A 14712-nucleotide genomic window follows, 5' to 3' on the forward strand; every position below is an offset into this window, starting at 1 on the left:
CTAATAACAATCTAGGGGACGCCCTCTCCAAGAGGGCTTTTTTTTTTTTTTTTTTAAAGGTTCCAAAACACTTTTTCAATATTATTTAAAACAGTGCACCTTGTAAGATGACAAATTGTTTCAAACCAGACACACCTACAAGAAACATGCATTAAAATGGTAGAAGCCACTACGATATCAAACTGTGCCTAAGAACCCAGTGCTTCAAATTGCTTATACTGCAATTAGTTCACAACATCTAGAAATCAGTTACCTAATTAACCGTATGAAATTCATTTATTTATTTTGTCATCCTATTAAGTATCTCTTGACTAACAAAAAGAAAATATGAGGGTGGTCAGTTTTCTTCTCCCAGCTTTCACTGACTGTCTGGAGGTAGTCAAACAGCCAGGAAAATACTGTTTTATTTATATTTTGGAAGTGCCAAAACACCCAGCTGAGCATCAGTGTCACACTATGGTATATATTGTACAAACACATTTGAAGATATAACCTTTTGTTCTATGACACTGTGGTTCAAATGAATATACATTCATTTCCAAACATATGGAAAGCTATGTTCCAAATGAATATGCTACATCTATGCAATCTTGCATCTATGCAAACTTTGGAAGCCTTTTACTTATGAAGGTATTTTGTGCTTAAAAACAAAAACCAAACCAAACCAGAACAATTCCTCAATTCCTTCCCCAATTCCTTGTTGTAAAAGATTTCCTTGATTTTTCAGAATTTTACATTGCCCGTATAGCGATGGCCAAGGAATTGATGTAGAATTGATTAACTTTCTTTTTCACAGAATAAATTGTAGCAAAAGAAAAAGAGGGGGTGGGGGGGGGTATTCTGCCTGCTGCCTGTGCTTGACAGATAATTTATAGAAGGAATGGAATCTAAATATGTTGATAGATGCAACTGAAAAAATAGTGAAGGCAACTCTTCAGGGTTAAGGGGTTAGTAGTCTAGCCCAATATATAGTACTACATATCTGTGATACTACCTGCTTAGCTAAGGCTGGAGGATGTTAAGGAGTTTGGGAGCAGAAATTATTGAATCCACTGAAGCAGCTAGGAGCCCCACAGCTCCCTGATGGGTGACTAGGGCTCATAGATGTTAAAAGAATACAAATAACAAGTAATTTGAAGGAAAACAACAGTTTTCTTCTCTTGTGTTGTTCAATTAACAATGCTCCTTCATTAGTCATAGGAACCAAATACCACACACAGGATTCAGAGGAAGTCCTGTGGAGGTGTGGGGCTCAAAAACTGAACTCCATCCATCAGCTCAGAAAGGCTCAGACACAAAGGCAGGGATCCTGCAGTAACTGGCTGTCAGCAGGAAGACAACAGCTTGATATAACGTATTCCTAAACTTCAGGAAAGTCAGGCACCCAAATCTTCCTGTAAGCAAAGCCTTCAGTTATGTCATTTCCTATGGGATTAAGATAAAGGCAAGAATCAGCTGGGGAGCAAAACTGCCAGCAGAAAACTCAGAAACTCCTCATTCTACTAAATAACTTCCACTGAATAGGATATATATCAGTGACTCAAAGAAAGTGAATGTAGGAGTTAATAAATATAATAGGCAAATGGATCAATTTCTTCTAATTCAACCACGATATTTGTTAATTGAGAAATTATTTGAAAGTCAACCCAGTTGCAACTTTCTAGTACAAGGTACTTCTGCAGAAGAATGGAAATGTTTCCAGATAAGAAACACCTTATTTTGTGCTTTCTTTCATAACGTCCTGGAGATACTGCAAATTAAAACTTTACTGCTTCATAAATAGTTTTCCAGACACATAGCATGCCATTTATTGAAGAAATCTAGTATTCCATTTGAGAAAACTGAGACCATTATGCCATTATGGAGAGGGCATAACTGGTATATGCACTTCAACTACTAAGGATATGGTTTTAATGCCATTTACATTATTATATCTTGCAGAGAATTCCGGTGTAACTAAGAGATGAACTTTCTTGGAGAGAGAGGCTTTCCACAGATACGGAGTTTTCATCATAACAACCTTGTAGTTTTTGAGTGAATTAATTGACTCCTCCTAAACCTTGTCTTCTGATCGTTCTGATGACTAGAAAAGCTGAAAGCCGATTAATTGTGAAAGTTGGTAGTCTTCAGAAAGTGACTGAGATATGCCCACCTAAAGAGTCTTGACAGGAGCTTTTGCCCTTTTTAAATTTTATTTATGTAATATCCACTTTGATCAGCCTCTCCAGTGAAGTTTTTATTGATTTCTATGATGGTTGCATTTAGAAGCTCCAGTGCACTGCTGTAAGAAGTCAAATGTTTCATCTGCATATGATAAATGAGATCAACAAAAAACACTTCCTGTCTCAATTCTAAAAACTATAAATTCACTCAACAACAACAACCCCCACTTGTTCAAGAAAAGCTCATGATCTTATGCAAAGGTGTTATCTGCAGGTCTCTACACCAAGCTTCATTAATTCTGTCTTTTTCTAAATACACAGTGCCAATTGCTTAGCAGCTCAACTAATTCTTGCATATTTCTGGTTCAACAAGTGGAGAACTACGAGAATTGTATCCCTTAAATGAACTAGCATAAAGAAACAACAAGAAATGTTTTTATTTTTGATAACTTCCACAGTTACATGTACCTACAGTATTCTTTACTGTCAGTTAGGAGATGCCATTCATTTTAAACATTATAGCCATCACCATGAAGTCTTCTGTATATAACCTTTTGTATTTTCCTCTGGAGAAACTGTTACGGTTTTTGCTAGTGGCAGAATAATGTATCATGTAGGCAAATGACTATATGTATTTTGTTTTAGTTAGGTAAGCTATTGATAGGGCTACTGAAGTAACAGTATTTGTATACTGAGTTTTTTTTAATCTGTTTTTCAGTTATGTCCCCTCATTGTCAATAATCCAGGATCTAGAATGAAAACTTGGTGCGATATCACCATGTTACTTGCACTTCTCTGATGAAAAAGGGGCATTCAGAAGCTGACCTGGATACAGACTGTTTTACACTGAATTTGATAAATGATTCAATGTCCCAAAGAACACAGATCTAATAACTGGCACATGTCTCTTAGTTCCTGGCAGTACTGGGTAAGAACACCTACTGCCAGGAAATGACTGACATGCCATCCTGCTTTGATTCTGAAAATCCTTATCAAGATAGTGTATTCAAAGCCATGCCTAGTTTTGACCATCCCCACTGCTAATTACCATGCATTTGTTTCCAAAGCTTCCTAATTCTTACCAGCTGGCAAATATAAATCCCACCTAAGTAATGAGCTGGTTTCTGTGTACAGAGCACTGATTGAGATCTTCCTCATGAATTTCTACACACACATCTTGTGATCTGAGCCTACCACGATTACCTACTGGCTTTACAGAATCTAGGTGAAAAGGACAGATCAAAACCAGGAGTTTCCACTGGGGAATATAAGTGCATACAAGCAGATTGTCATGTTTGTGAGAAGAATTCCCATTTATTTGTAAGACTACAGTACTCAGAGAAGACATTGTGTACTCCCTGCAAGCTGGATAGCACACATTTACCATACAGTCATACTTGTAACTGTGTTATTTTGAACACAGGTGTATATATATATATATATATATATATATATATGCATGTTACCCCAATATAACACAAACTGGTGAGAAATTGAGCCTTTCAGTGTCTCTGTTCTGCTCATTGCGTGGCTCAAGACCTCCTCCTGCTTTAGTGTGGAGTCAATTTATGGAAAGGGGGACGGTCAGCAAGGGAGTTGCTTCCTTCCCCAGCAAAGTGAAGATTTGTGACCTGAAATCCAGAGAGGTGCAACTCCTGTTTTGTTGCTGTCTGAAATCTAAGCTCTTTTCTTTAGCTGAACAAGCAGCATTGCACTGAAAACTCAGAGAAGCGCAAATCCCATTACATCGCACCCCGAGGCTGGGCTTCATGTTACAGATGTAACATGCTCCTCTGCTTGTTCGGAGAAGCTGGAGAATGGGTGGGGGGAGAAAGGGATCAGTAAGCATTGTGAAAGAGCCTCTGTGAAGATGAAAGTCTCAACAATCATTTCCCTCAGGAAGGGAAAGATGAAATATTCTATAATACCTGCTAATTAAAAATTCAAACTGCTGTCTTATAAAAAGAGAAGCTTACTTTTACCTTTAAACTCCTAAGTTTTTAAGACTTACTTCTAAACATACTGTTAGGGATTTCTTCCTCTTGGAAAACCCTGATGGTCCTTCTGGTCAAGACTCTTTCATGAAGCAGGGACTAGGAGTACCTGACTCCTTTCAACGCCTAGGCACTGCATGGACTGGCAGATTGTGCAGGATGCCTTTAGAGCCCGTGGCATTCAAGAATCATGTTAGAGCATTTTGGCAACAGCCTACAACTTATTCTCTGATGTCTACTTGAGAGCATTTTCCTTACAGATGGCAGGGAGCTTTGGCACGCTGTACGCTGGGGGAATCAGAGAGAAGCCAGAGCTGAAATGCAGAGCTGTACTACTACAAGAAATTAAATCAAATTAAACACTGCAAACAAAACAGTGGAGAAGACCAAGCTGTCAGTCTGCTTTTAGTGGCAGACACCTCAGTGGCTGGGATTGAACTCCAGCGATCTGTTTCACAGTTTCTACCTATGAGTTGCTACTGAGTTATCAGGACAGTAACATCTCTCAGTGATGAATGAGAAACAAAGGTGTGCAGCAGAAGAAGGACAATATTAAGATACAAAATTTTCTCTTTGAAATAAATTTACATCTGCTGCATGCAACACCACATTTCAGAAGGTTAGCAATATTTCTCATCAACAGTACACCAGAAAATGTATTACAAATTAAGTGGAAAAGCAACCCAAGAAACTAGCAATCCAGTTTCCATTATGCTTTGGAATCAGAGGGAAATACTATATTTTTAAATATCCAATATATTTTTTTAAAATTAATACATATTGTATATTAACAATAACTTGGGCTATTGGAAACGCTTATACACATGCTTATTTATACACAACACAAACAGAAGACTAAGAAAAATGTATGTGCTAATGCTTCCATGGTACATTATTCTGTATATTGATTGCATTGATTGTATTACAGCTTTATATATAATTACTGTCTAATTCTATCAAAATGTTAACAGAAATTGCTACAAAAGATTGAGTATTTTCTCTCATTACCTCTCCTGAATTTATGGACCCTATCATTCACAGTCTTTAAACAGTTTCACAGACTGTAAACTCTGTATTACCACATGGGTGGAGATATTGCTGTGGTGGTCACTTAACTTGGCGATTACCAACAGCACATCGTTCTGCTTCACTTCAGAATGCTGTCCCTGTCACAGGACCAGCACTAAGGGCAACTGGAGGATATTAAAATCATATGCTTAAGTGCCAAAAGAACACAGATGAGTCAGTTCTCTTCACCCCTGCCAAAATAAGAAAATTCCACAATCATCAAACTAGATGAGTACTTGTCTGAGATTAGACAGAAGAGGAAGAAGGCCTGTTTGATTCTGGAGTAGTGCTCATGGCAGAGAGAAACACTACAGATCACCTGTGAAGTCTAAGGTAAAAAAAAAAAAAGTCAAACTAAATTGGCAGCCTAAATTGCAAGTCTGCAGGCAATAATTTTATTTCAAGAATAAGCATTTATTACCTCCCAATTGGTTAAGAAGCATGAAATTTGCCCTGGGAAATCAACTATCGACACAATACAGCAGGACCTCTAAGGCTACCATTAGGTTATCATTATTGTCTACTACACACTACACTGGTTCTGCAAAGAATAAAAGCACACATTGTAACATTCAGGTCTTTTCCTCACAGCCTTTAACTGTCTAGGACATTCAGGAAACTGCCTCACATTACAGAACATGCTTAGAAATTCCTAGTGTTTAGACACTAAAGAACAGATCATAACCGGGACAAAAGTAATTCATGTAGGAGGCTGAACTTCCTTGGAGACTAAATCAAGTAGGACAAACTAAGACCTGTTCACTTTTGAAGTTTAATTCCAATTGACCTAAGATTTGAAATGGTAATGAATTCCCCAAAGTTCATTTCACCTCACGTTGGGCCAATACATTATTTACCCAGGCTCCCTATATAGTCAGTAGCGAGAGCTTATCTTCAGAGAGCAAGGCACGTCAGCTGAGAGATGGGTCATCTTCAAGAGATGCCAAAGACCAGTTTCTTTATAGAGTCACATGCCGCTTTGATAATTGCCTTGGTGAGCTGGCTTGTACCTCAGTGGTGTTAAGTGGGGTGAAAGGGTGCACCCAAGTATGAACTCAGGTCATATGGTAAGACATGTGGCAGGAGACATGATACAATTACAGCAGCCATACAGCACCATGAATTTATCCCAATTTTCTTAACAGCTGCTGGCTGCTTTAGTACCTGCTAAACTAGCTAGAGCTGCAAGTTTCTAGATGGTCATGGCCACGTGATTCTTAACTAGTACAGGGAATTGTACATTGGTATTCTCCCTGTACTGAAATTCAGGTAACTAGGAAATTGCTGTATGTTATTCTATGGTTCTACAGCCACTGCCTGTATTCCCAAGTCTGAACTACAAACCCATCTTACCAGCAGAGGGATGACACTACATAGCTACATATATCCTTTGGCTGCCATGCAAAAATTTGCAGTGATGCAAAAGCCAACCATGTTCTTGGCTACGCTCATTACATACCAGTCAGCATGAAGCAAATATAATGGACTCTGCCGTTTGAAGTAATTCACTTGAACTGAGCAGAGAGTCTGAATATAAACTTATCCTGGATTCGTTTTTTCTAGATTACTTCATGTGATATAGAAGCTTTCAAGCTCTTCAGAAATTGTGTCCACCCAACATTTTTTGTTTTGCCTGCCAAAAACATATAGCAGAGCACAGTCAAAACATAAAAATTAGTAAGAAGTCTATGCACATAAAAGTCTTCCTCTTGGCAGCAGAAAACAGAATTGCAAATAAATGCACCATGTGTGATTAGCCAACTCCAACAGGTACATCATATATGTAAGATGCTGAGATACTATAATTATGGGAATAGAGTAAAAATCTTTATTTACTAGTGTTTCTACAGATTACTAAGCTTCTTTAAGGAGTATGTTAAGTATTACAAGAGCATAAAAGGGGATAATATAAAGAGAAAGAGGTGGCTCATTAAAGGGGACACTAAGTGATTGCCCCTTCATCCTTCCCAGATTCTTACAGCTTTCTGCTACTGTTCTCACTTAGAACTGTTCTCTTCTTAGAAGCAATTCTCTCTCACATAAACTGTTTTTGTTGGCTCTTCTGTATTTGTGGGAGGAAAAAGGAAGGAACTGGGATGGCAGAGAAAAACATACTGTTCATACACTGCCTCTAGGAACCATTGGGATGAAAATACCTATGTCAATTCTTTTCAAAGCTGCTTCTCTCCCTGTGGTACATCCAAGTGCAGCTCTTCCCTCTTTTTCTTCCAAGCTAGTGGTTCCTCGTAAGCCACTTTAGTTCTTTCAGAAAATGTGCTACAATATTCTACCACCCAATCCTCATTAATCTTACACATTGTCCTGGTACAACACAGAGAGAGTAAGCTGTTGTTGAGATAACTGGCTTCCATTAGCAAGCATGTGATTGGCAGGACGATAAAGTCTTTTCCCTTGCAGGTCAGCTGCTTTTTAAGAAGAGGGCAATCCTGCTGATCCATCTTTTAGCTACAGTCTCTCACTGAGTCCCAAATCTCCTGCCTTTTAGCTTTGATACGGTTCAAGCTTTCCCCCTTGTATCAGCCCCTACCTGTCATCAGCTCCTCTGTACCAAACAGCCAGTATCAGGAGTTTGACCTCAGGGCACAGTCCGGGTGGGCAGGTAAAACCTGACCACTGGACCTACTTCCTTATCTTTCATATCCTGCAATTCATGAAGAAGTATCAAATTCAAACTAAAAAACAGAAGCATGACCTTTTATAAGAACTTTCTGAAAAAGGCTCTGTTGCCTTTCTAAGTATTCTTGAAAAGAACTGTCATCCACCCTATTAAGATAGAAATGGATCACAAATAAGGAAGAGAGGAAAAACACTGCAAATCCATACTAAATGGTAAGCATTATTTTTAATGTGTTCTTGCAATATGTATGCACTTCTGGCAGGGCATGAAAATATATAGTAAAAACAACAAAAAAGCAAATATAGTAGATCACGCACAAGCTCACATTACAACCTGGTACAGAGAGTTGCCCAGACTTTAGCTATTTACAAGTTATCTGAAATCAATTAGATTCCCATGGCATACAGAGCATTCTCTATAAAGTGTTACTTGCATCAAGAAAATTCTAAATATAAGTTGCTAACATAAACTGACTGCTATCATAAGCAACATAATCCTTATTTACGTGACATGCTCAGCAGCTGGTACTTTAAACACACAAAAATATTATTTATTTCCTGTAGCAAGTATGTACACACCCTGCCCTCCTGCATAGTTGGAAATCACGTTTTCCTTGAAACAAACATAGGCTCCACAAGGATTTATAGCACTCAGGTGGATGAAAGAAATGATGCCAAAAATCTCTCAACATCCTTTCCCTTCAACTAAATTGTTATCGTACAAATTGGAAGATGTTTAGTCAATTCTAACACTGGCAGTAAAGGGAGAATAAAACAGAATCCCAACAAAGGTGGCTGCTAGTCAAGGCAAGACTTGTAGTATTTTAAATCCGGCAAAGCACATCTTTACATATTGAATTTTGGAACTCTATAGTTAGCACATTAATGAATCTTATGGCCACAATCCTGTATCCTCCTCATGTAGACCAGGCTTATCCTATTGTAGATATCGTTCATTATATTATATTGCTGTGGGAATATAACATACAACTCTAACTTTGAACTTTCTCATTTAAAATACAGTTTAATTAAATCCTTTCTACTAGGAGAAACTGGAATGCTGTTGCTACAGGAATTTTCCATTCTGAAATGCCTTTTAATTATCTTACTCTGAAAAAAACATACTAAACCATCAAAAGCAAAAATATTCTTGCTATATAAATAATTTGATACTTTATTCTTTCTGCATTTCTCTTCTTTTCTGATGACTTTGGCAGACTCCTAATGGTGTTATGTGATTGCTATCGTTGGATATAGTGTCAGATTTTAGAGAGCAGGGCACAGAAATAACTACATGAAATTAAGATAAGTAGATTTCAGTCCAGAAAAACCTTCCTTTTGGCAAGAACTGTGGAGAAGTGCTTCCAATATTAGGGCATTTAAAATTATATTTTATATAGAGTAAAGATCGGAAGAACGGAATAAATCTGTTTTCTAACTGTTTAAAATAAATTTATGTAACAAGTTAAGGAAAATAAATGCTAGATAACACGGTGCCCAATTCTACTCTCCAGGGAGCAACTTTCTAGAAAGGAGCAATTGCTCAAAATGAAATCAGGGTAACAGCACAACACAGTAACATGTATACTCTTGGGGAAAAAAAAAAAAAAAAAAAAAAAGCATCACAGGATCTTTACAAAGTTGTTTGGACCAAATTTTAATGTTATATACATGCAATAGTACCACCAGTAGCACAGTGCCCCCTAACATCACACTGGAGAAAACTTTTATACTAAGCTACAGGGAATAGTGCCACTAATAATACTTCAAATAACTGCTTTTCAAAACTAATTACATGGGAATTCTAAAGCATGAAAGGTTCTTGAATTTAATAACTCCAGCACTGGTCAAAAGGGGAAATTAGTAGGATAAAAAACAACAACTAGTGTCTTACTTGTCTGAGGTCGATGAAAGCTAACTGCAGGGTGTCTCCCTGGAATCCTGGCACAGGCTCAGAACTAGCAAACACTGCAAGGAAAGGTTAAAAATATTATGGATGCAGATTTTATATTGTTTGAAATCTAACAGAAAATCAATACATGCATTATAAATGCTAGCTAGCATGAAAATGAAACTAGCTTGAAACAATCACATTACAACTAATTAACCCACCCTGTTTTAAAACAAACAAGCCAACAAACAAAACCTTCCAGGAAAAATACCTTTAGGAGTACATTTACGAATTCAGCTTAAAATTCTAAACCAGTAATAATGTTACAAGCGTGAAACCCAACACATTTACATTTTCAGCCTGAGGTAAACGATTACTGAAGTATTTTGAAATAATACCAATTCCATGGCTGTCAACATATTTTTAAACACCTGCTTTTGTTATAGCATCCGCTCTATAAAACCCCACCTCTAGCCAAATAGCAATAAAAGACAGACACTAAGGTGGGAGTTAGTTTAATGTGCAGATGACAGGTGGAAAGCTCAAAGTGCTACAGTCTGAACATAATTGAAATGCCTGTTCATGCCTTTTAGCTAGCTTATTGATCAAGAATTTCTGTTCTTTTGGAACCCCAAAATAGACTCAAAATAGGAAGGCAAAGCTATCTTCAAAATACAGAAAACAGTAAAATATTAACAAAACAAGTTAGCTACTCATTTAAGTTGGGAAATTATCAATAATTGTAAACAATTTTTTAAAAGATTTTTTTTTTTATTTCATGTACAATTTGATGACAACTAAAGAAACTAAAACCATCTACAAAGGCAGAGAAATGTCACAGATTTCTGTTACTATTAGGCAAAAACAATTACACTGAAAATTCATTAAAACTATAAATCTCCAATACAATATATCATAGTTGAACTATCAACCAGGAAATATTAGGAAGCAATGATGCAAACTTAAAAAATTGTACTACGGAGAAGGCCAGCACATCCAGGAAAGAGAAGACAACAAGTTTTCCAGCAGCCCTTTGTCCACATCACAGAGCACCATTAAATCAAGACTTGAGCAATTTCTCACTTTCTTCTTTGAAAAACACATGAACGCAAGCTCAGCAAAATGTCATAGACATTTCAGATAATTTCAGGTTGTACTCAAAAGCAGCACTTACTACTGCTGGGATGCAATATGCCCACGTGTCCAAATGAATCTATTTCCAGACACTGTCTCTTAAATGTAAAGGGGGGAGTAAATAAAATAGAATACATGATGACAACACTTTAAGAAGTAGATCAGGTGCAGTGGAGCACACAGTACATAATCAATAGAGTCTATTACACAATCAGAGAACTTACTCGTGGACTCAGTCGAGCCCTCCAGACAGCAGCACTGCAGAAGCCTAATAACCAAACTCTAGGAAGTCATTAATTGCATAAAAAAGATGGAAAGGAAACTATCATTGATTTACTGTTTCACATAATATAAGAAATAATGGGCAATTCAATAAATCAGCAGAATTATGCAAACCAAAATAGATTACTTGTTTATATAACACAATACAATTAATTATAGGACTCATTCTTGTGCCAAGTGGTGAATGGCAGAAGTATAAATGAGGCAGAAAATATAAAGGTAAAAAAAAACAACAACCCCCCCACACAACAAACAAACAACATGAAATACAGGCTCTTCAACAGTGATAAAACAACAGTCTGAATTCAGCTGTTCATTAAATCCCTAAGCTACAGAAGATGGATCTGCAATGGCAAGGACCACTCAATATACAGCCCAGTGTTTTACACTCTTCTCTAAATACCTGTCACTGACCACCACTGGAGACAGGACACTTGGCTAAAGGAAGGTTTAGCCTCACTAGGTAGTTCTCATGCTCTTGCCCCAGTCACACATTTATAACAGACATTTGCAGAAAAACCCATTGCCTCACTTCTTCACTCAAGTAAGATATCCTTTAAAAGAGTTTAAGTGAATTTTTCTTAGGCTCTTCAGTTTGTGCACTTAACAAAATAGATACTGCTCATCAGGTTAACATCGTCTGGAAATTATCCTAATGCATTTAATAATGCAGTATTAGTTTGCTTCCCTGCAAAGCACCTATTGCTGTGGCAGCTATAGTACAAGGAGCACACAAGGTACCAAACTGAATTATTGTATATGCTCCTTTCTCTTTAACTACAATTTCCTTTTATAAATAAATTTACAACACTGGGGACATTTACCATAGCATAAGAATTTATTCTCACATTTTGGTCATTTTTGACAGGTGCCTACAGTAGGATTTGTTTCATTATTACAATTTCATGAGTTCAAAGGGCAAAAAGATAATCCACTTATGGTAATGGTCAGACAGTTCAACCCCCTCAGCTCAGGGCTTTTAAGTTTTGCTAACAATTTTACAAAGCTAATTAAATGTTTTCTGCTGCACAGCATTTTAGGAAGATATTATAAGAACAGGATTAACATTCTTAATGTCTGTGTCCTAGGGGTCCCTTTCCAGATAGTAATGAAACATTGTCACATAAACGTCTTTTAAAATATTCACCCCCTACATTCATTCTAGGCTTAAAGAGGATTTGGAAGGATAGGGGGCTACTTGGTTGTTTATTTTAGTATGCATAAGGAAATTCAGGAATTTTATAATACCTGAGAGTGAAAATGCAAAGATTACCATAAAACTATCACATAAAAGGGCAAATAACTAACTGCTCAGTAGTTTGAATCAAAAACCTCAGTGTTTTCAGGAAAAAAAAAACACAACTGAAAATAGGCATTAGATGACTGGTGTTCAAAAGGTTTTTATTAACATCTTTTCCTGCACTTCATTAATACTGTGTAGTTCTTTTTTGTGTATAAAATACAGGATCTTTGGCAGAATGTATTGGGTATACCCAATCTCATTACTATTAAGCACAAAAATGTGCTTCCTGTAACAGCCAGGTTGGTAATTTACAGGAGGTAGGATCCAATGAAAACAACATGTAACAACACCACAATGAGCTCTGAGGTAACACATACATAAGAATGATAAATATAAATATTGGAAAGATGACTTCATTTTCTTTCGAGTACTTCATTTTGGTCCTTTCATTACATTTTGTATACAGGATGTATGTGAACTGATATATATGTGTGTTGATGGTTATCTTAAGAAAAAGCTTGGCATCTGCTAAAACGGAATTAAAGACATCTGTAGGTTGCATTGAATTTCTATGCAATTCTAGATTTATTAACCAGTCTCTTCATTTTATTCTCTCAAAACCCAGACTTTAGATACATACAATCTGTGTGTGCCTGTGCTTGTCTGGGAATTCAGTACTCACTTATTTATTTTCTGACAGATAGCTGTAGTTCAATTGCAAAAATTACAATCGGCGTCCAAATTTTGGATTAAAAGCTAAATTAGGGCAGCCTTTCCTTTAGCTTCATAGCATCAATTCTCGATTCAAAGGCAGGACAGCAAAGCTGTAGATGTATTTTGGAATGAGGAGCAGAAAGCCAGGTGACCATCACAGTAGCCTTTAGCCACTTCGCAGCCCTGCTGGAGGCTCCAGCTGTTCAAACACGCCTGGAGGGGAGCCTTGCTGAGGGAGCTGCCAGCTGGCAGGGCAGCAGCCCCCAGCGCTGCCCAGGACTTGCAGCTTACCCTGAGTCCTGTGCTGCCATATGAGGCCATGGGATGAAGGATGGTCTCAAGTGAGCCAAGTTAACCTGACTTCCCAGAAGGGAGACAAGGCAGGTAAAGCAAGGGGCCTCCTCAACAGAGAGTACATGGGTCAAGATTCTCTCTTGCTCTTGGACACTGCAGCTCTCAACACAGTGTGTGACAAAGGAGGGACTGGCAGGAATCCCCAGGTGGGACTGGTCAGGAAGTTACATTACAATTTGCTTTGTGCTAGTTCTCTGCTAGCTGATGCTGTTTGAGGATTTCTTTCACCCTCACCTATTGTCATGGCTCAAAACCTTTCCATCCTCGCACAGATTCACAGCTGGATGAAGAAGGTTGACTACTCAACTGTACCTCCTTCTGCCAGTTAGTCCTGTCTCACAATTCCATTACTTTAAAACAGACATAAATTACAAAAGTTAACAATAACTTTTCCAGCAATCAGAATTTCTAATCAGTTCTACTTAACTAATAAAATGCTGATGTAAGATATCTAGATCTGGATGGTGTTCTAAATTAAAGCACTATGACCACTTAACCTTAAAGTGTAAACTTTAAGGATTAAAACAAACAGAAGTCTAAATTAGTATTCATATGTCAGCTTCACCCCAAAAAGATTTTTTTTCTGTGAAAGTTGAAAAAAAGTATAAAATATTTGTACCAAGAAAGAGACACATACTTTTGTATGGTTGGATCTCTTCAGCAAAACAACTTGCTGATAGTGGAGCTATAAATCATTTTGACTGAACAAGAGAAAAATATACAATAACTAATACATTTTACATAAAAACCTCATAATGTAAAATGTATTAAGTGGCTTACAGCATGTAAATGTATTAAATGTATTAAGTGGCTTACAGAATTTTACCAGTACTTTTCTGTGAAGATCAGAAAGATACAACTACAATTGCAGTTCAAAAGTACTGAAGATCAGAAGCTTGTTCGCAGTGAATTTTTGATTCCCGAACACAACTAGTACACATTTCCAAAGTCAACTCCATCACTGAAAAGCCTGTGTGCTATTATTTACAACTTGCTTCTCATAAAGTGAGATACAGAAACCCACACCTGAATTTCATCTTGAAGAAATGGCAAATGCCTCTCCTCACCTTTCCTCCTTGGGACACTGAAATGCAATGTGCAAACAAAAGGCCATTCTCCAGCTTTTGTTCAATGGAGCCTAGTACATGCTATTTTCCTGAATACTGCTATAAGAAACCCAGTCATCATAGCAGAAGATCGTAATTGAGAAAGAAAGGCGTAAAAACCAAAGGT

At 37.3% G+C, this 14712-nt stretch overlaps 1 protein-coding gene across 12 annotated transcripts in view; it reads right to left on the bottom strand.

The window, feature by feature from the left end:
• Positions 1-14712, bottom strand: part of EXOC6 (exocyst complex component 6) — a 123312-nt gene that overhangs the window by 15848 nt on the left and 92752 nt on the right. For all 12 annotated transcript variants that reach the window (XM_013093967.4, XM_021268212.3, XM_038181109.1 and 9 more), the window contains one exon: positions 9756-9829. In XM_013093967.4, coding sequence (XP_012949421.1) covers positions 9756-9829 — 74 coding nt within the window. The remainder of the gene's footprint in view (positions 1-9755; positions 9830-14712) is intronic.

The sequence above is a fragment of the Anas platyrhynchos genome, chromosome 6 (genome assembly GCF_047663525.1).
Source record: "Anas platyrhynchos isolate ZD024472 breed Pekin duck chromosome 6, IASCAAS_PekinDuck_T2T, whole genome shotgun sequence".
Taxonomy (NCBI): Eukaryota; Metazoa; Chordata; class Aves; order Anseriformes; family Anatidae; genus Anas; species Anas platyrhynchos.